The 22,773-nt window shown below is 32.1% G+C and overlaps 1 protein-coding gene and 1 long non-coding RNA gene across 10 annotated transcripts in view; one reads left to right on the forward strand and one right to left on the reverse strand.

Annotated features, from left to right (window-relative positions):
• Positions 1-2,007: 2,007 nt before the first annotated feature.
• The window catches only part of scyl2 (SCY1 like pseudokinase 2), a 46,080-nt gene continuing 25,314 nt past the window's right edge, over positions 2,008-22,773 (forward strand). For 8 of the 9 annotated variants that reach the window (XM_088649820.1, XM_088649813.1, XM_088649814.1 and 5 more), the window contains exons 1-13: positions 2,008-2,125; positions 5,205-5,400; positions 7,386-7,543; positions 9,070-9,214; positions 14,047-14,196; positions 14,311-14,532; positions 17,273-17,389; positions 18,003-18,128; positions 18,782-18,958; positions 20,740-20,862; positions 20,993-21,106; positions 21,220-21,352; positions 22,558-22,676. In XM_088649820.1, the coding sequence (XP_088505946.1) occupies positions 5,224-5,400; positions 7,386-7,543; positions 9,070-9,214; positions 14,047-14,196; positions 14,311-14,532; positions 17,273-17,389; positions 18,003-18,128; positions 18,782-18,958; positions 20,740-20,862; positions 20,993-21,106; positions 21,220-21,352; positions 22,558-22,676 (1,761 nt within the window). In that variant the 5' untranslated portion in view covers positions 2,008-2,125; positions 5,205-5,223. 9 annotated transcript variants of the gene reach the window in all.
• On the reverse strand, positions 5,052-9,628 carry LOC148679953 (uncharacterized). Its single transcript, XR_015942440.1, has 3 exons — positions 6,800-9,628; positions 6,354-6,679; positions 5,052-6,090 (listed from the first exon to the last, which is right to left on the reverse strand). It is a non-coding gene; the product is annotated as an uncharacterized LOC148679953 (long non-coding RNA).

The raw sequence follows: 22,773 nt of genomic DNA on the forward strand, positions 1-22,773 counted from the left end.
CGACATAAAATACATTTAAATAATATTTTATTTATTATTTACAAAAATGCATCTAAAAACACATTGTTTTGTTTTATTCTGTAAAGTACTAATGACATGTCAAATAAACAAAGAATAAGAATGTTACAATTAGAGCATTTTAATAAAATAAAAAGGTGCCAAGTTTTCAGATATTTTACAATATTTTTTTAATGTTTTATTTTTTACATTGTAATATACATTACAAAAATATACAATAAAAACAACAAACATGTAACAATAAACAAATATACTGAAGAGTATTTTGAGCAAAAAAAAAAAAATGCAATCTTACATGCAGAAAATACAGGCCTACAATGTGATCAACAGAACTAGAATCCAGTACTAAGCTGGGACTAGGGGGTGGGGACTCAATCAGGAGAATCAATAAGGTGTGACCGGGTGGGAGAACCCCAAATAAACCAATACCTTGCACAAGGTGGGATATCAACAGTTATAGCAGACAACGAGAGGAAAATTTGCTTCCAAAAAGAGAGCAGGGAAGGACAAGGACATTTAAGTAGCTGAACAAGAATGACACCTGTCGCACTCAGGGTCAATAGACAGGTTGTTTTTGAGCTAGTTTGCTCTTGGACCAATGAGCTTTATGCACTACCTTTCCTGTGACGTGCACAAATTGTGGAAGAATTAACTCTGTTCAAGACCGCTTTCCATGTCTCTTCAATAATGTCAATTCCAATGTCTTGAGACCAGATGATCTGTAAGTTCATTCATTCATTCATTTTCTTTTTTGCTTTGTCCCTTTATTAATCCGGAGTCGCCACAGCGGAATGAACCGCCAACTTATTCAGCACGTTTTTACGCAGCGGATGCCCTTCCAGCCTCAACCCATCTCTGGGAAACATCCACACTCAATAACTCAATAACACACACACTCATACACTACAGACAATTTAGCCTACCCAATTCACCTGTACCGCATGTCTTTAGACTGTGGGGAAAACCGAAGCACCCGGTGGAAACCCACGCAAACGCAGGGAGAACATGCAAACTCCACACAGAAACGACCCAGTCCAGGCTCGAACCTGCAAACCAGCTATCTTCTTGCTTTAAAGCGACAGCACTACCTACTGTGTCATTGCGTCGCCGATCTGTAAGTTAGCAGAAAAAAATTGCAAATATCTAGAAAAAAAAGAGCTTTAGGGACATTAAATTGAGAGGCCAGCTGACCAAAGAGGCAAAAACATCAATGTAAAGATCACCAAAAGAAGCCAATCCAAGTTCTCTCCTTTACAATAATTTTAAAACCAATGTTTTGACTTAATGGAATAATCCTGATTTTCAATCATAATAATTGAAAACATTTGATATTCGGATATTAATCTGACATGTCATTTACTTTAAAAAGGTGAAATCACAACATATACACATGTATATCAAACCAATACTTATTAAATCCAGAGAAACTGAGCAAGTGTTTATGATTGTTTTTATTATTTTTCATTCTTACAATTTTAGATTAGCATTATTTCAAATGAATGTTTATATATGAATAATAAAATTATTTAGAATAATTTTATGGATATAAATATTATTATGATTGTTATTACTAATAATTAAAGTTATATACTATGACAAAAACATAAACTTGAATAATAGATATATAATAATAATATATGACGTTGATGATAATTATTATTATTATTATTATTATTATTATTATTATTATTATTATTATTATTATTATTATTATTATTATAAATCTGTAGCCCCAACAAAAAGCTAGTACATTTGATGTCATAATGAGAATATGATGCTGATGATACACAGGGCAACTTTTTGAGCAATGTTGGCCAATATTTGCAATTTTGCAATGATAGTAATTAGCTATTTTTCTGTTTAGAATAGGCAACATTATTTTTTTCTGCAACTAATCAATGAATATTGTTAAAAGTATTTTGAAAATCATGACTTTTATTAGAGATACTGAAGCTCTGCGTGTTTCCTCCGGCTTCACCGCAGACTCTCAGGTGTTTTGATGAAGTGTCATGGAGGCAGTGAGCCACCAGCACTGCTGACGGTTTTCCGACTGTCTCATTCCTCATTTTAACCTCTCAATCTCCCTGTCAGCTCCTCTGGTGTAAAGGTAAGACTCGAGTCTACGTGTTTATGAGCTGGAAACTGACCCTGAAACAGGATTCAGCGGTTATTCATCAGTTCAATGCAGTGACGCTTTACTCCATTAGCATTAGCCTGTTAGCTCAGCTGCTATCGTGTTTATTAAATATTTACACTGTAAAGGAAAGAACGTGTTTTTGTTTTAGAGAATTTGTTGTAGTCAATTACCAAGTTGTCATGAGGACAACGTGTAATGTTTACATGTTGACAGTTAAACGCCTTTGGCTGTGTTGCTAAACATTGATCTGCCTACCCTCATCAAAAAATAATGGAACTTAACCTACTGTTTCTGACTTGATTGTTTATTGTTGGTGTTAAAGGTGGAAAGTTGATGGGTTTTGAACATAAACGGACTAAATGGAGTATTGTTGTGGTGATTCATTGCAAGTCAGGAGCTCATTCATTAAATATCAGAAATACGTCACACCCTTCCTTATGACGCCACTGCGACTTCCGTCTAATGCTAAAATAAATATTAACTACGACCTAAAATGTGGTGATAAAAATATAAAAAATGTGTTTCAGTCAAAGAAAAGAATCAATCCAAGGAGAAAATTTCTTTGGAATCCTCTAATAGATGAAATTAACGTATTTGGAAAAAAGCTAGACTCTTACCTTACAAATTGTGTGTTCCCAATAAATGTAAAAAAATTACATTTAAAAGTGTTACATAATATCTACACTACGACCGAGATTGTATCTAAATTTGGTAATCGTAATTCACATTGTGTCTTCTGTAACTCAAGTATCAAATCGATTGATCATCTTTTTGTCAAATGCCCACATTTAAGTGTTTTGGTCTTCTTTATCTGTCTTTTTTGCATCAAAATGTAAGTTTAACAGATTTTTCAATGTGTTATGTAATTTGTTACTTCTCTCATGACAAACATAACAGAATTTATAGGCAATTTATTTATTTTATTGGGTAAATATTGTATTCACAAATTTAAATAAAAAAATCATTAACTATTTTGTACAGTTTTCTTTGTGACTTAAATTGTTTAATTACTGCGTTACAAATAGTTTACAGCAAAAAAGTATTGAAACTGTTACATTTCATAAAGTCTTTGTAAATATTATTTAATGTGATTGTTTGCCTCTGTACCCTGTTTTTTATTTTCTTTTTATTATTTATTAAGTAGCCCGAGTGGGGCTAACAATTCTGACCTTAACTATACTATATACATTGTGTGTGTGTGTGTGTGTGTGTGTGTGTGTGTGTGTGTGTGTGTGTGTTTGTGTGTGTAGAAAGAGATTAACTACATACATTTTCTTTTTTTGTATACATTTTTAATTGTAAATTTCATTTTAAGTGTCTAAATTTTGATTGCATTACTTTTAATTGATTATTTAATTTAATATTACTTTTAGGTAAATTTTTATTATTTTTAAATTTTAAATTAATATTTCTAATTTTAAATTGTGGAATTAAAAACTAATTAGTTACTGTAGTGGTAGATTTTTTTGCATAATTACATTTAAAGCTAAGGATCCCTAAATAAAACTTTAAGCTTATTGTTAAATATTATATTGTATATACTATTGTGCTGTAACAATAAGGCTACTATGAAATAAATAAATTAATAACGAATGCAAATGAAATTTCTGACAATTACTGTAGGAATAACTTCAAATAATAATATAAAATTAATAATAAAATCTAAAAAATTATCATTATAATAATAATAAATAATTTTTAACATGCTTTTAATGTTTCTTTTATTTATATATATATATATATATATATATATATATATATATATATATATATATATATATATATATATATATATATATATATATATATATATATACATATATATATATGTGTGTCATTTTGCGTCATTTAAGCACAAAGCCACATTACAGAGTAAAAGCAGCTATCACAAAGACCGGTTTTATCTTTATAGCTGAAAGAGCAGTTGCTTTCTTATTTCTCTAAACGTCTTGAGATGCTGTCAGTCTGAAGACATAGTTTACCCTGAGTTCACCTTGCTCAGAGCCTGCTGAAGATTTTCACATGCATTTTAATGCTTTACTTTTTTTCTTCTTTTTACGTTGCCGTAACAAACAGTGACAACCACATTTTGTATAATTTAATAAACATTTACATCTAATAATTTGAAGATAAAAAAATAATAAATTTCAATTCAAAAGAGATTTAGCAAAAACAATTTTACCTACTGCAAATTCAACTTGATGTAAATTTTGTTTCGCATTCTTGATTTTTTTTCTAACAGTTGCTCAGTGGTCAGCACTGTTGCCTCACAACAAGATTACTGGTTCAAGTCCAGGCTGGGCCAGTTGGTGTTTTTGTGTGGAGTTTGCATGTTCTCCTCGTGTTTGCGTGGGTTTCCTCTGGGTGAGCCAGTTTCGCGCATATTCCAAAAACATGCATTATAAGTGAATTCAATAAACTAAAAAGTATGAATGCGAGATTGTATGTTTTTTTTTAAAAATTTTATTTTATTTTTTGCTGTACTGGGCCGTTACTGGAACTATAAGGGTAAAATAAGGGAATAATTATAAATTGACAGTATGATAAATAAGGGACTAAGCCAAAGGAAAATTATTGAGTGAATAATTACAATTTTGTTTGATAATTTTATAATTTTAGCAAAAAATATAATCAAATATAACATTTTCTTAAATTTGACCTCTAATCAAATTTGATTTAATTTAATTTTAAAATCAATTTGTAACTATCTGAACAATATTGAAAATATTTCAAAAATAAAATTATTATTAAAAAAAATGACAGATTTCAGCAAACCCTTAACTTTTGTTTTATATTATTATGTTTATTTTTTGTATTATTATAAGGCTAGGTTTAATGTAAACCTTTTAAATTTATTTTGTAACAAGCTAAACTAAAACTGAATATAGAAATCTTCACTTGGCTGTTTATTTCCATTTAAATTTCTGCTTTACAGGTTTAAGTAGTAACACTGGGTGAACTTATCTTATCCGCTGTGTTTTTGACCAACAGGAAGTAAGCAATCGATGATGAAATAACTCCTAGCTCATGCATGCACCATATATTGCAGGTTGACAGCCAGTAAAATCATGGAGTCGATGTTGAATAAACTGAAGAGCACCGTGACCAAAGTGACGGCCGATGTTACCAGCGCCGTCATGGGAAACCCGGTCACACGAGAGTTCGAGGTGGGCAAACACATCGCCAGCGGTGGTCCAGGTATGAGCTGGAGGATCTACAATGGCACCAAGAAATCTACAAAACAGGTGCACAGATTTTTTTTTTATTTAAGTAGTGTGTCTCTTTTTTTATTATGTACAGTTAAAGTCAAAATTATTAGCCCCCTGTTTATTCTTTTCCCCTATTTCTGTTTAACGAAATGAATTTTTTTAACACATTTCTAAACATAATAGTTTTAATAACTTCGTTAATAACTGTCATATTTGACTAGATATTTTTCAAGACACTTCTATACAGCTTAAAGTGACATTTAAAGGTTAAATGTGTTAACTAGGCAGGTTAGGGTTATTAGGCAAGCTATTATATAATGATTGTTTTTTCTGTAGAAACTCAGAAAAATATATAGCTTAAAGGGGCTAATAGTTTTGACCTTAAAATGTTTTTTAAAAAATTTAAAACTTCTTTTATAGCCGAAATAAAACAAATAAGACATTCTCCAGAAGAAAAAAATATTATCAGACAGATAACAAGATCAAGGAAACAGAAGTTGGTGAAAAATAAACCGGGGGCTAATAATTCTAGAAGATGCATTCTTTAATTGTGCAATGTGCAAAAAAAGTATTTCAGTCCTGTGTATTGCACTGACATATCCATTTCAAGCAGACACATATTTACAGTTAAAATTTAAGAATTATTAAACCCCCATTGAAATGTTTTTCTTTTTTAGATATTTCCCAAATTATGTTTAACAGAGCAGGGAAATTTTCACAGTATGTCTGATAATATATTTTCTTCTGGAGAAAATCTTTTTTTTGTCCCATTTCGGCTAGAATAAAAGCAGTTTAATTTTTTATAAAAAAACATTTTAAAGTCAAAATTATTAGCCCCTTAGGCTATATATATATATATATATATATATTTTTTTTTGATACAGAACAAACCATCATTATACAATAACTTGCCTAATTACCCTAACCTGCCTACTTAATCTAATTACCTAGTTAAGCCTTTAAATGTCACTGTTTAGAAATGTCTTTACAAAAAATCTAGTTTTTTAGTTTAAAAATCTAGTTAAAAATTATTTACTGTCAAACACACGGCAAAGATAAAATTCACATGGCAAGGATAAAATAAATCAGCTATTAGAAATTAGTTATTAAAACTATTACGTTTATACATTATATTATGTTTAGAAATGTGTTGAAAAAATCCTCTCTCCGTTAAACAGAAATTGGGAAAAAATAAATGGGGCTAATTATTCAGGGGGTTTAATCATTCAGATTTCAACTGTATGTATGTATGTATGTATCTATGTATGTATCTATGTATGTATCTATGTATGTATCTATCTATCTATCTATCTATCTATCTATCTATCTATCTATCTATCTATCTATCTATCTATCTATCTATCTATCTATCTATCTATCTATCTATCTATCTATCTATCTATCTATCTATCTATCTATCTATCCATCTATCCACACAAATACAGAAAAATATTAAACACAACAAAAAATATATATTTATCATATACACATTTGAATACTTTGTTTTTGTGGTTGAGGAGAAAACCAGCCATTTACTCCATTTCTTTTCAAAGATCTGTTTGTACTTTGTCTGTTTGTAATAGGAATATAAGTGTTATTCTGTCCATTTCCCCAATTTCTACTATTGTTTTAAACCATTCGTCTTCAGTTGGTGGGTATTCTTTAAACCATTTCCAGGTTCTAGCTTTTTTACTTGTTGTCAGTAATATCTTAAATAGTTATCTATTCTCTCTCTATATATTGCACAATACAGCAGCAGTCGTTGACCATTTCACTCTGCACAAGTTGTATCAAAAATATCAAATGCTTTGATGTACATTGTATAAAAACATAAACTTAAATAATGAAAAAAATTATAATGTACAGAGATGACAATTGAAAACTACATAAAGCAAAGAAATATTTTATTTCATATGTTGACATTTTGAACAGATTTTGATTTAATTTAATTTGTTCGTGTGTGTGTGGTAAGAAATGTAGACACATTGAACTAATTCAAATTGGCTTTCTGTCTCCCATAGGAAGTGGCCGTATTTGTGTTTGACAAGAAGGTCATTGATCGCTATCAGAAGTTTGAGAAGGACCAGATTATCGATTCACTGAAGAAAGGAATTCAACAGCTTACCAGATTACGACATCCACGTCTCCTGACGGTTCAGCACCCGCTTGAAGAGTCCAGGTGAGCATTACTTTGACCATTTATCAAAACTTTTCAGCGGCTCATATCACAGATGATGCTACAAATCAAACATAAAACGTGGAAACAACGTTTGATTATTAGGAAACAGTTATGATTGTAAAATATATATTAAACACTTATTAACAGTGTTGCCCTGAGTTTAGCCAATGCTGCTGATATGACATTAAATAAAAAAATAAAAAAACTCCATACTAGCATGCTGTTTGTGCATCTTCATGAGTTCTCTTGAGTTCTCATTTAATATCTTTTTAATGTTAAATAACATAAAAATATCAATCTTTAAAACACAGTACCTGTCTTTAATGCTCAATCTAAAGCGAAAGTAAACAGTTGTGGAGGAAGGTCATTAAAACATTAACAAAACATTTTTCCTTTTGTATTTGTATTATTGGTTGTAATTAGTTTATTTATTACTGACTGTTCTTGTCTTTAATAATGTGTTAAAATGATGTTTTTTATATATTGACATTAGAATGAAAAAAAGTCAAATTTGTTAGAATATTGCATGGTTTATAAAAAAAACACACAGATGTTTTTATTTTAGGTTTTTTTTAAATTATATTTCAGTTGTGCCCTCAAAAAGTTTAAGAGGGCAGTTGAAAACCTGACTGAACTGGGACATGCATAAATATTGTAATTTTAATATATTCTGTGGAAATCAAAAATTAGTTTTTTTGATTTTTGAGTTATTAAAATATGTATTGAGTATCCGTGTTAATAAGGTATAACACTCAAGTTAGAAATTTCATTATCATGATGACACTAATGAACATCATTGCAAATTATTCCATGGCAAACATGAAATAAAAATCAAAAATGGATTTAATTTTTCATGCACTTAGTTTTTTTTTTTTATCTTTGATTAAAGCTGACCTGAAGCCTCAGAAGCACTCTTGATAAAAGTTTCAGAGGTCTTTTTTTATTTAAGACTTGGCTTCTCTGGTTCTGCAATCAATATTTGTGTGTGTGTTTGTGTGTGCGGATGCATGAGATCAAAAGCAGCGTTTCCACTATGAAAGAGCTCTCCTGAATAATAAATGTTTCTCTTGAGGGATGTCAGATGAAGCTTTGATCCAGAATGTTAAGTATTTTTTATTTATATAGGCATTTCTTTGAATGCCTATTTAATATACACATTTTACATGAAAATTTAGCAGGTTGCCCTTAGGGAGATGATTAAAAATTTTGATGTGTAAATTGAATGAATTAGAACTTCTTTGTGCCAACTGCTGTTTAATTACTGAACAGGGATGTCTACTGGAGTTTGATATAAATTTAAAATAAGATGGGGTGTTGTCATATTTACCATGGGTATGTTTTTATTTTTTATTTTGTTTTATTTATTGTGATTAATTAATATTATTTTTACACAAATACTAAATAATACTGAGAAAACGGTTTAATGTATGCCAGGAAATGTCTTGACAACACTTGTTCCCATTATCTGTGTTTTTATCAGTTTGTCTGTTTTTTTTTACTTGTTGTCTTTGTCTGTTTGTCTCTAGAGACTGTCTGGCATTTTGCACAGAGCCTGTGTTTGCCAGCCTAGCGAATGTGCTCGGCCAGTGGGACAACCTGCCCAGTCCTGTTCCCACAGACATCAAAGATTACAAACTCTACGATGTAGAGACCAAATACGGCTTACTGCAGGTGAGAGTAAAAAAAAAAGTATTATTTTACCAAATACATGTCATATTTCATAGCTACAAACTACAGCTTTCATAATACATTGTTGTTGAATAATTACTTTATAAGTATATTTGGAAATATTCTGGAGGTCATTAAATGTTTAAGATGGTACTAGGCATGCAACGATTAACTTATTTCACTATTTACCATGCTTTAATTTGTCACATTTAATTAATTGTAAAGGCTTCTCAACACTCCATTTCTGCACGAATCAAAACTGCTGCATCTAAACAAAGTTATCCCAGCTGTGTGCTAGTTTTAAGTACCGAGCTTGTATACTAAGGCTAATCTTCTGTCCACCTCGTGCAAGCACACGGTGAATCATGTGACAAGATCAGCTTCATACTTTGTATGGAATATACATATTTCTACTTCAAAGACAAAAAAATATATAAAATGAAAATACCAAACAATTATGTAATACAATTGATCAAAAGTGCCTTTCAGATAGAGGTTCAGCAGCCTTTGACTACTTCTGTTCTATTTAAAAGGGAAATACTTAGCTAATAAGATGCTTAAATTCACATTAGGCCAATACTATTTTTTATTTATTCTTATTTTTATTTACTATTTATTTATTCATTGTTCTGTCATTTATTTTCAGTGTAAAATTAAATGTCAACAACATTTTTTCCACTCATTAATAGTCCAAATAGATGTGAACTATTATTGTTTTTATTATTATTTTTGTGCTGTATTAATTAATTACAGAGTAGCAATAAATAACACTTTAAAATAAAAGGAGTTTTCATGTGATTTTCCAAACTAGTTATGTTTTGAAATTAATGAATGCATAATAATCGAGATGTGAAACCGTGACTACATTTACATTTTACATTTAGTCATTTAGCAGACGCTTTTATCTATAATTTTACAACCAAAATCTAAAACTATTGCATCTCTAGATGGTACCAAAATCAGCTGAAAGCTTTTTTATTATTTGTAAAATTATGGCTGGCAATTAGAACTGCATGATATTAGAAAAAAAATTCAAGATGTATTTTCTTCTTTATGTATTGCAAAATGAATTACAGTTTCACCAGATAGATTAAAGGGCTGTATTTAGAAAGGATTCATTAAATTTGATAGTTTGCAAGGATTCTATTTAGAATTGAGTCATGCATAAAATAAAATATAATAAACTAATTAAAAGAAAATATTAATAAAATAGCACTAAGATTTACAATGCTTTATGCTTTTCTGAGTCTAACAATATTCATGTATAGAAAATAAAGGGCCCTTATTATAAATTAAAAAGCCTCATATTTCAGTTTTATGGGTCTCTAACAACATACTGATCTACATGCAAGGTCAAAAAAACACTTACATGGTCTTATAATATGCATTTATTTTTACCTGGTTATCTCAGCGACTCCCATATGAATCGTTCAGCGATTCATTTTGTTCCCAAAGCCCTCCTTAGCGCAAAGCTAATCTGCGCTGATTAGACTGATGACAGCCTGTTGCGATTGGTCGACAGCGTTCAAAACGAGATAGTAAAATGCCCAGCACGGTTTATCAAGCCCAGGGTCGCCAACGTTTTTATAGGATCCGATTGCAGCCCGAAACACACTTCTTAGTAAACTTACTAATACCACAGTAAACAGTGCCCGGTTCTCAACAGTGTTATTTAGACACCTAACCCCCGAAAGCAAACCAGCATATTGCTCTATTCTTAAATCACACACATTCAGTATTAATCCACACAGCGACAAAAGCTGAATTATTCTGAACCTAAGGGCTTACCTGCACTCTGCTTTGCCCAGAGATCACATCCCCAGCCAGGGGGTTGTCGCGCTCACCAGCGCTCCCCCTCAGTGCAGCAGGCTGCCTTTGTTCGACTGTGTGCCTAATAAACTGGCCTTATTTTGCACGCACCCCTGGTGTATTGTCTGTCCATTGCAAAATGGAGGAAAAACCTAATCCATGAGCGGTTTACTGATTTACTGTTTTTGTCGAGCTCTGTCAAAGTCTCATACATCAGTAGTCTTTTCTGATCCTTCCTTTGACAAGCAAATGAATCGCCCATTGTAAGTGTGTAGCTTGCTAAAGCTCACCTTTACCCCACACCTCCAATAATATCCAGGTAAGCACAGCATCTTCACGACTCATGACTTTAGGATCTGTTTGTTTTTGCTGCTGTGTTAGTGGGCGGGGCCGCAGGTTTAAATTTTCCCGGGTTTGCGTGTGCAACAATTGGGCGGGAGTTATGTTTCGTAGATCTAAAGACTCGTTAACAAGATGATTCAATCTAACCACTGTGAGTCGACTTTTTTAGATGAAAATAGTTTCAAATACTGTCCTCTTTCAGATTTTAGCTTTAGCTGGATATTTCACTTCAATTAGAGCTGTGTTACACACTACATGGAAGGTCATTTTCAAAAACCCATAATAGGAGCTCTTTAAATAATCATGTGTAAAATAACACTGTAGTCTTCAATGTGAATATAATTTAAAAAATAAACCTTTATTTAAGATACACATTTTAGAATTCTGTGTGCCTAAATATGCAAACCACAGTCCCAATAGAGTTTGATCATGTTCAAATTCTGTCATATGCACTGTTAAATGGGGCAGGATAAAACAAGACGATTGGATGCTCCACCCATATTTCACATTTTTGTACAGAGAGGTCACATTTTAATTTATTGGTTTCATGCAATCACCTGATCGGATTTCGCAGGTCAAGAGTCCATCAATCTTGAACCTGCTGCAACCCAGCGACATTTGAAACTTGTTGCATGAGCTTGTGCTTGAAGTCTGTCCTATTTGGATGTATATGAATGAAAGTCAATGGGTTGACCATGGCTTTACACAGTCACAGGCCTTAAAAACACATGCAAGTGATAAATTTTTACTCCATTATGCTTAAATTTTGCAAGTCATATGTTCTAAATCAGGGTTGTCCAAACTCGGTCCTGGAGGGCCGACGTCCTGCATATTTTAGTTTCAACCCCAATTAAACACACCTGAACCAGCTAATCGAGCTCTAGAAATTTCCAGGCAGGTGTGTTAAAGGAAGTTGGAGCTACACTGGGCAGGACACACCGAGTTTGGGCACCCCTGTTCTAAATTGTGTCTCGTCGGGTCTCCTCAAGTGTCTTAAATTTCAAAAGCTACATTTTAGGCCATAAAAAGACTTCAATTTACTGAAATGTTGTGTTGTAGGTCTTTAATCCTTTTTTAACAGGTCTTAATTTTTTTTTTTTGTTCATGTATAGCTACCCAATCTGGCCATTAACACTTATACAATCACCAACAATTCCAATCTCAAGAAAACTTTTAACTTTTTATTTGAAAATAGCATTTAATTACTTTCCTTACAGTAACATTTGTTTAAAAGTTCTTCATTTATTTACTGCTGAGGATACTGACCTGACAGTTTTAATTATTAATAAATGGATTAAATTATAATCATTTTTTGATAGGTCAAGTGAAAATCTTTTCCAGCTGCAATATTCGAAAACAATCCTTAGCATTTAGCCCTGTATAAATCTAAAATTTAATTCATAATGGTCTTAAAAGTCTTAAATTTAACCTAGTGAAACCTGCAGAAACCCTGCTCCTGGTCAGCTATAATCCCATAATATAAAGTCAACATTGCTGACTCTACTATTTGGATGCACACATTGCATATTCTTGCTGAAATGATTTATTGTGCAGCAATATTTGGAATGTTTCTGCTATTAAATATCATATTGCTAGCAAGGTGCTAACATTAGTCAAATCTATTAACATGTTTAGCATGTTTTTGCTGATTTGTACTTAGATTTATCTTGTAGCAAAAAATGTTTAAATAGCATTACAGTAAGTTGGCCATCTTTTTTTCAAATATATTCAAAATATACACATTGTTAGCATGTTTTAATGTTGTTTATATCAGTGGTTCTCAACCACGCTCCTGGAGGAACACCGCAACTGCATTTTTTAGATGTTTCCTTTGTCTGTCAGAACCATTTCAGGTCATTTAGTCACTGCAAATAATCTGAATTAGGTGTGTTTGGGTAAGGAGATATGAAAATGTGTAGAGCTGGTGGTCTTCCAGGTATGTGGTTGAAAAACACTGGTTTGCATGATTTAGCATGATGCTGCATGTTTATGCATATGAAATTAACACTTTTGAAACAGGTTTAGTATGTTGCTAGCACGATTTAACTCATTAAGTTTCTCAGTAGAACAAATAGGGTAACCTTCTTAAGAAAATGTTTGAAATTTTTTTAAAGTAATATTCCAAAGTAAAAATTAGCAGGAATTAATGGTTTTTGTGTTTTATTTTCAAACATTAATTAGTACAACAAGGTTTCTGCCACTATCAAATATTTCTTGTTGCGATTTATTGCGGTATCTCTTATCAATGTATACAGTATTATCAGGATATTTACCAAAGAAAATGACTTTTTAGATCACATAAAATTTAGTTAAAATATAAAATGTTAGCAAATTGACAAAAAAAAAATTACTGTACAAAGTGAATCAACAAAAACTCTTTAATAGTCACAGAATTTTTTAGTGGCATGAGCCAGATTAACGTGAAAATGCTAATGTTTGAAAATAAATGACCTATTAAGTCTTCAAACATTTGGTGTTGTGATGAACAACTGCCAACATAACAATTTGAATATTTTAACCAGGAATGTTTACATAATAAATGATTATTCCCTGTATTTTAAAGTGCCCTCAATATTGTGGTTTTACATTATTATAATGGTTTGACAATATTGATATAATGAATTATTAAATATTGCCATAAATGCTTAGTTAATTATTGCATTTCTTTCTGTTTTCTTTCTCAGGTCTCAGAGGGTTTGTCGTTCCTCCACAGTGGAGTTAAAATGGTTCATGGTAACTTGTGCTCAGAGAACATCATCCTTAATAAAAGCGGAGCCTGGAAGATCATGGGCTTTGACTTCAGCATCTCCTCCAGCAACCCGTCTGATGCTGAGGTTAAAAATTAGATTTACTGTTTCTAAAGTCCTAGAGAACAGAGATCAAGCTCTTACTTTCTGTTGCTTTTAACAAAGATGGAGCCTAAAGCACTGTTTGTTTCTGCCTTTTAGCCCAAGTATGTGTGTAAAGAGTGGGACCCCAATCTCCCGCCTCTTTGCCTCCCGAACCCAGAATATGTGGCTCCTGAATACATCCTGTCGGTCAGCTGTGATTCAGCCTCTGACATGTACTCACTGGGCGTCTTGATCCACGCCGTGTTTAATGAGGGCAAGCCTGTCTTTAAGGTCAACAAGCAGGACATATTCAAGAGCTTCAGTCGACAGCTGGACCAGGTGGGGATTCTGCAGAAGCTGCTTTACATAACAATGTCATTGGGGGTGCTTTTTGTCTCCCTTATTGCTCCCGTTTCAACCCAAAACAATATACTATTACATTAAAGTATTCATGTGGCACAGTTATATACTAAAATTGCACCTAAACATTAAAATATCAGCCATGCCATGGCATTTTATAATACACCAACAGTCAAATGTCTTTGGGATAGTACATTTTTATTAATTTAATAATTTCTAAAAGTAGACTACAAGGTCAAAAACATTATAAAATTAAGGTCAAAACTAGGGATGCACCGATATGGATTTTTTGGCCGATACCGATAACCGATAATTCTTCAGACTTGGAGGCCAATAGCTGATATATATAGGCCGATATTTATAAATATTTCAAAATGGTATATTTTTATATAGCAAACTTCATAAAAGATTGAACTGCTCTTATAAACTAAATAGTCTATACTCAAAGCAAAAAAGCTTTAACTTTAAAATTGCAAGGTGATTATAGACCTATATTCACGATTTCACATAAATCAGCATGCAAAAAATATATTACTTCCTTTTCTTCATAGCAAATTAACATGCAACTTGACTGTTGCATAAAATTAATAAGGTTAAATAACGGAATGGGATTTCTTCAACAAGCTAGTTAAATATATTTAAATAAGATGAAAATGAAAGCACTAAGGACTGAAACCAGCTCAAATGTTCTTGAATAAAACGTGTTACAGTGATGTACACATGTACAAATACGTCATGTCCGAAAAAGCCTTTTTTAGAGGTGTTTTGACAGTTCAAAGCCCCAGTACAAGTGAACAGCTAAATATATATAGTACGTTTAGAAAATGCGGCACAGATTCATCCTATTTGGCGTTTTAGATTCTTTTGAACATGTAGCTGCTGCTTGTCAATCAGATAATGCTTCTGTGCTCGTTCTTGCTGTCAATTGCGGGAAAAATGATCGATGAAAAGTTTATGATAAACCACTGTGAGTTTCACTTAACTGTAGAGGCAGAGTTGCCATCAGAGTCAGATTTTCATACAAAACCTGCATTGAGCTGACTTTATGGCAAACACAGAGCAGAATATAAAGACAGAATGAGGGGCTGGTTGAGAGCCTCTATGACTGAATTCACCTCTCACCTCTCCCCTGTGCTACAGTGTGTGTGTGCGGTGACAGCTCGCACGCTCGTTATAATCAATATGAATATTCCGATCAAACTGAATACATCTTACATCAACAACACATGACAAGCAACGAGTTGATAATAACAAATAATCAGATTACAAAAAAACGTTTTGTTAACATGTGTTGTAAAATGTGCGGTCCGGCTGCAGTTTGGGGTGTGTGTGAAGTGTAGAGGGAGAGGGAGAGAGAAAGGAGGAGCGGTTTTTGGGCAATGAGACTATTTTTGGTGACTAATAATAAATATTTTGGACCAAGTTACATGTGTCCTCGTTCATTCACTGGCTGCAACTAAAAGAGAAGGCACCCCGAAACTAACATTATTCGGCCTTGGAGTAATAAGATAAGATCCCTTGCTATCTCTACACAACAAAGAGACAGAGCAGGAAAGGTTTACACATGTAATATTTTTCCTGAGGATATTTAAAGCAAAATACACAATGACACTCAATCAAACACATCTACAATGATAAGGAACATGGTTACTTACTGACTTATTAACGCACAGCAATACCACATGAAGAAATGACAGACTTTGAAGGAATAATCAGTGTGAGGAGAGCTCCATTAAAGTGCACTGGGCAAGTCTGAACAAGTTCCGCCCACGCGAGCGCGGCACACAGGTCTGTACAATTAAGTAATTTACCAGCTTAAAGATATCGGCCTAATTTAGACATCGGATCGATAACGATAATCTTAAAAATAGCATTTATCGGCCGATAACGATATGGCCGCCAATATATTGTGCATCCCTAGTCAAAACCTTTAACATTAATTGTAAATACGTTTGACATGATCTTTCAGAAATCATTCAAGTGGTTTGGTGCTCAAAGATTTCATATTTTCATTGTTCAAAAACAAATTGTTTTTGCAGCTCAATATTTTTTGGAACTTAGATTGAAGACTTGCACTTCTTTTATCCTGCAAGGAAACATACATTGATCTAAAGTGATAATTAATGTACATTGCTTTTTTTTTTACAAACTATTTTATTTAATACATTAATTATTACTTTTGAATATTTTGAGCAACAATTATTTTTAACATTTTATTCATCAAACCTCAAAAGATTTGTCATGGTTTACCCATTTACTTTACCCATGGTTTACCTATTAGATTTATTACACTCAGGACATTCAACAGTGTATTATAATAATGACATTAAAATGTATTAAAAGTGTACTTAATATCAGTTGTCAGTTTGACTGATGTAAATTAAGGTGACTAGAAAAGTTCATTTGATTGAGCTAAAAATAATTAGGCAGCAAGATTTATTTTTGTTTTTTGTGCAGTAAACAGGCACAGCATTCAGCACTTTCTTTATTTTTTATCATACCCTAAATGATTTAACCTAAAACGAGTATACTGTTTTCTAAAGGTAAAAAAAAATCAAGTTTATGCCTAATACAGGCTTTTGTGATATCTGAACCTGGTTCAATTTTGTTTCATTTCACAGAAACAAAGCCACTAATATTTGACATGCTGGTGTAAAAACTGCTAATTCAGAGCAGCATAAAATGCTAATCTCATCATGTTCCTCATCCTGATTTTCAGCTGAGTCATCTGAGTCCAGGAGTGTTGAGTCAGATCCCCGAGGAGGTCAGACAACATGTGAAGATGCTGCTCAGCGTCACCTCCAACGTGCGTCCAGACGCAGACCAGATGACAAAGGTCAGATCTTTCCCTCCTTACTGCTGTTTTTCCAGGGATTTTTTTGTTTGGCCAAGCTTTTTTTCATTTTATATTGTACTTTCCTTTTTCAAAATGGAACTTTTCCATACTGTGTTTTTAGCATGTTGTTTCTTGTGTTTTGCCGGTTGTTTTGCTTAGGGTATTTTTCAGTGCCTTTTAATGACTTTGCAATAGTTACAATAGTTCATTAAATACAGTGAGCATCTAATGACATTTGGAAATATTTTTAAATGTTAATTTATCTAGAAGTGTGCAGTTGTTTTATCAAAAGTAAGCCTTAAAAAGGTTAATCTTAAATTATTAGTTAAACCTTTTATCTTATGTATTATTTATTGATGATGACTTTTTATTTGTAAGATATAATAATAATTATAATAATTGAAAAGTGTTATTTATGAAAGGTTGTAAACTTGATTTGTTTTTTGCCATGGTAGAGCCAGATAAGCTGATATGGCAATAAACTTAAAAATTAAATCTAATTTAATTTAAAAATGTGTTTTGTTTTATTGGGGCTGTTTTATTGAAGTTCAGGGAAAAGTATTCAGCCTGGATCACCAAGGCCATGGCTAAAAGTGAAATTGTTTGTGCTCAGATTCCCTTCTTCGATGATGTTGGAGCGATGACTCTTCAGTACTTCGACTCGCTTTTCCAGCGGGACAACCTACAGAAGTCTCAGTTCTTTAAAGGACTCCCGAAAGTGCTGCCCAAGCTGCCCAAGGCAAGAGCAAAAATGTGCACAAATGTTATTCATCAAGAAGCATCACTAACGATTCAGATGAATTAATCATGAATTTGTTCAACCAAAATTTGCCAGATTATGTGGTATTCCATATAATATTCTACATCAATTTTCAAAATAATTGTTATAGGTTTGTATGCATCTATAGAAATGACAAAATACAGATATGGAAAACATTAAGACATCATTCAAACTACTAATGACATGTCTTTTCGAATTTAAAAGAAATTTGTTGTCAGAGTTTTTTTGGTGCAGTTTTCAGACATTTATATTTATTCCAACACAATATTAATGTTACTTCAATGTGTTAAGTTATTATTGTGTGTAATAATCCTGTGTGTCAGTTACAACAATTGAAAACATTTATAAGTGTATTTTTTATAGCATACAAAAATGCTACATTTTTCTCAAACCCACACCATGTTTTCACTTTTTTCACCGTTCATCATAGAAAATAACAAATAAATTGTTTAAACTTTAAATATCTAGTATTTCAGTTTATCTTTGAAAAAATACTAAATGCTTGTGGTGTATTTCCAGTAAATACTGACTCATTGATCTGTGATGTTTATACATGCATGTGTTTTATAGCCTTTTGTATACATTGTTTTGTTCTGTGTTTCTGTCATCAGAGAGTTGTTGTGTATAGAATCCTTCCAGCCCTTATGTCTGAGTTTGTAAATCCTGACATGGTGCCCTTCATTCTTCCAAACGTGCTGCTCATTGCTGAGGAGTGTACAAAAGAGGAGTATGTGCGCCTCGTTCTCCCCGACCTCACCCCAGTTTTCAAAATGCAGGAGCCAGTACAGGTATATACATGAATACTACTCAGTGCAAATTTACTTTCAGGTTTTAGCAACCTTTTTAAAAGTGTTAACCGAAAATGACAGTTTTGTCTACTTGTATTAAACCTGTTTTAGTTTCTTTATTTTGTTGAATACAACAGCAGGAATCTTAAAAAATGCTGGAAAATTATAGCAATGTTTTCATGCAAAGATGTAAATTAAAATTATGTGCAAAATTGGAAGACTGCGTAAAGACATGCGAACAAAGCAGAGTTTCCATCCAAGTAGTCAAAGAAAACAAAATTGTCACTTCCTGATTAACTAGTGCCAAATATCAAAAGTAAAAACGGAAATTGCTGCGGTAGGAGAAGCTGCATTAATCTTTTCTTTATTTAATAAATCACTTGCGCCTTAAAAGACACAGTATGTCGATGCGCAATAAATGCATGGTGGTGTTTAAAGGCATGAGATGCAGAGTACAGACGCTCTTGACCGTTCTGAAGGTCATTAATAATATAATAACACTAACAATGAAATGGTAAAGGCGTTTTAGAATGACCAAAAAAACTGTTTAGATGTTTTACAATGCAGTCAGCCTGCTGGTTTATCCATTCATACACATTTTTATCATCACGTGATCTCTTATAACAAAATCGCACGACTTTTTAAATGCGCATAATGGAATTTGTTTGGTAAAAGTGTTTTTATCGTAAAAAGTTTTATGCACATTTTATAAATTTATGCCTATCTTGACTTTTTTACAAATAGTTTTTTACGTGCATATCCAAAGTGTGCATAAAAATAGGTGGATGGAACTATTGACTATTGAGCTATTGACTACTGTTATTTTTTTTTTTTTACTACTGGCGATCTACAATCTTTCTCCAAGCTCCAGTGATGCTTTACCATTCTAGCCTTGTCTTAAATGGTGTAATGTTGCATTGCAATGCCACTATGTGGCTGTATTACTTTAAGGTTAAAGTTTTTATTATTGCTTATTTTTTTCATGCCATCAGGCCAGCAACATGGTGAGTGAAGTGTTAACATCAATCAGTCTTCGTGGTTGTTTACATGATAATGCATGTATATTTTTTGTTTATGTTACTTTTTTGGTGGTTTTGTGTATTTTTTCATTAACATTTACAAAAATATTTATATTTAACTAGATTTTTAAATATTGATGCAAAATATACTACTGCTATTACTAATAATAATAACAATAAAGAAAAAAATATGAACTAATGCAGAATAACATAATTGACAACCCCCCAAGTGAAAAAGATAACCAACATATTAAACAAATACATACAGCATATATATTAAGCACATAAACAGGAAATGACAATACTCATATTTAAAAATAAAAGTGAGGATTTACTAACTTAATATGCTAGCTTCCCAGGATTCTCAGGATAGGTCCCTCTGCGGCTTTAGCTTTTTTCTGTGAAGTTTCAAGGCATAGCTGTTCAATTTGAATTACATAAAACACCTCATTCAGTCATCTTTAATAACAGGGAGCTTTTAGTTCTTTAATTAAGCAAAATCATCTTTTTGGCTGCTTTTAACTGATATTAATGTAGTTTTTATTAGTTTTTATTAGCACATTTGTGTGTTGTAGCATTTTTTTTTAATCATTTTAGCATTGTTCTTGTTTAAATCTTTGTTCTTTTTTTGTGCTATTAAGCATTGTATTCTTTTCTTTTTTTCTTTTCTTTTCTTTTTCAAGTCAAAACATTTAATGGGGTGGCTCCTAATCCTATGGAGAATTTATACTTACTTTATATTTATTTCTCTTATGTATCCAGATTCTGCTGATATTTTTGCAAAAGATGGACTTGCTTTTGACCAAAACGCCTCCTGAAGACATCAAGAACAGTGTTCTGCCTATGGTTTACAGAGCAGTGGAGGCCCCTTCTGTTCAAATACAGGTAAATACATTAAAACATAAAATTATAGCTGAATGTTTTTAAAAATGTTATAATTTGTGTTTTTAATCATTGTGTGATTTCAGTTATTGTAATTTATAAGTGTAATTTATTTATTTTTGTTGTTAAACAGGAACTTTGTCTTAACATCATTCCCACATTTGCCAATTTGATTGAGTACCCATCTATGAAGAACTCTCTTATTCCTCGTATCAAATCTACCTGTTTACAGACATCCTCACTTGCGGTTTGTGTCCTCTTATGTGTTTAATAACATGAGAAAATATTCAATGTACTGGTACAGTAGTTTTGAGGTTTGTTGCTGTTAAGGTTTGATTTCTGTTTTTTGTGCTGTTTTAGGTGAGGGTGAACTCTTTGGTTTGCCTTGGGAAGATACTGGAGTATCTGGATAAATGGTTTGTCATTGATGAAATTCTACCATTCCTGCAGCAGATTCCATCCAGAGAACCAGCTGTGCTCATGGGCATTCTGGGTAATTGAGTTCTTCTCTTCATTGCGCCGGTTATCTTTTTTATGTATAGGACTACAAAGAATAGCTATGGATAAAGTTAATAACAATTAAGATTTCTTACAAATGACAAATTAAATTTTTTTTACTTTGTTTGACTCCAACACAAAACTATAAATCTGACTTCTTTTTTTTTCATAGATGCGTGTATGATGCTTTTTAGGTTCACTTCTCTTATTAAACTTATTAACAGGACTTATTAAAGGTCCTGTGAAGTGCTTTTAAAATGTCAAATTTTTATAAAAAATTTGACGTAATCTCAACTAAAACATGCAGACAGGGTGTGCATTTAATAGCCCTTCTTCTTTATAAAAATGGCCAATAGGATTTTGCTTTTATCACATTTCTGCCAGTAAGAGTAGTTGAGCACAAGTGCATCAAATGAAAATTAAAAGTTGAAATGAAAATTAAGATTTGATAAGAAAGCAATGAAGCAAACTGCAAGCATCGGAAGTTTATGTCTTCTAAATGGAAATGTTGTCACTGTTTTTCAGCACACTAGCTTATATAGATATCCTTAAAACTAACATATTAATTCTGACATCTAAAAAACTTCATTTTAATTTTACAGGACCTATAAAAAATGAAGTTTAAGGACCGTAGCCCAGATTCAAATTGCTACTGAAATTTTTTCTGACTTTTAAAACATTAAAGCTTTGCCTCTGTCCTTCAAGCCAATTTTTATCAAGGTTTTGTTTGTTTAAATGTGGTTTAATACTATCACGTGTTTAATATATTTAATACATGTCAGAATAAGTATGTTTCACATTTTTACAAATAGGGATAGAGATATTCATTGTCTTCACCTGCCAATTGACATAATTTCCAAAGCAATTATATTAAATAACACAATTTTTTGTAACACAAACTTTTGGAATTCCCTATTTTTAATATTATTTTTAATGTTAGACAACTATTTTTATCTGAAGATACATTAAATGAAATATATTTAAATATTATTTCTTCAAAAAATGGTAAAAAATGTTATAAAAACTAAATTTAAATATTTTTTTTTATTTTCATCTTACCTGTTGATGTCTTTTTTTTAATATGAACGTTTTTTTTTTATTATGGAAACATTTTGCCATGACATAGCTAAAGAATCTTATATGGCAATAAACTCAAATTTTCTTTAAACTTCATTTATTTATGTTTGTTTGTTTCTTTAGGCATCTACAAGTGCACTTTTACCCATAAGAAACTGGGCATCCCAAAGGAGCACCTTGCTGGAAAAAGTTTACCTCATCTTGTGTCGCTTAGTATTGATAACAACCTTAACCTTAACCAGGTGACAGCACAAGCTTGTTCATTCATACAATTCAATGTCGTTTCAGCTCACACACTGTTTTGGTTGTGTTTGTGACCTTTTGTGTCTGTGTTTTTTC

This window comes from Danio rerio, chromosome 4 (genome assembly GCF_052040795.2).
Source record: "Danio rerio strain M-AB ecotype USA chromosome 4, GRCz13ab, whole genome shotgun sequence".
In the NCBI taxonomy this organism is placed as follows: Eukaryota; Metazoa; Chordata; class Actinopteri; order Cypriniformes; family Danionidae; genus Danio; species Danio rerio.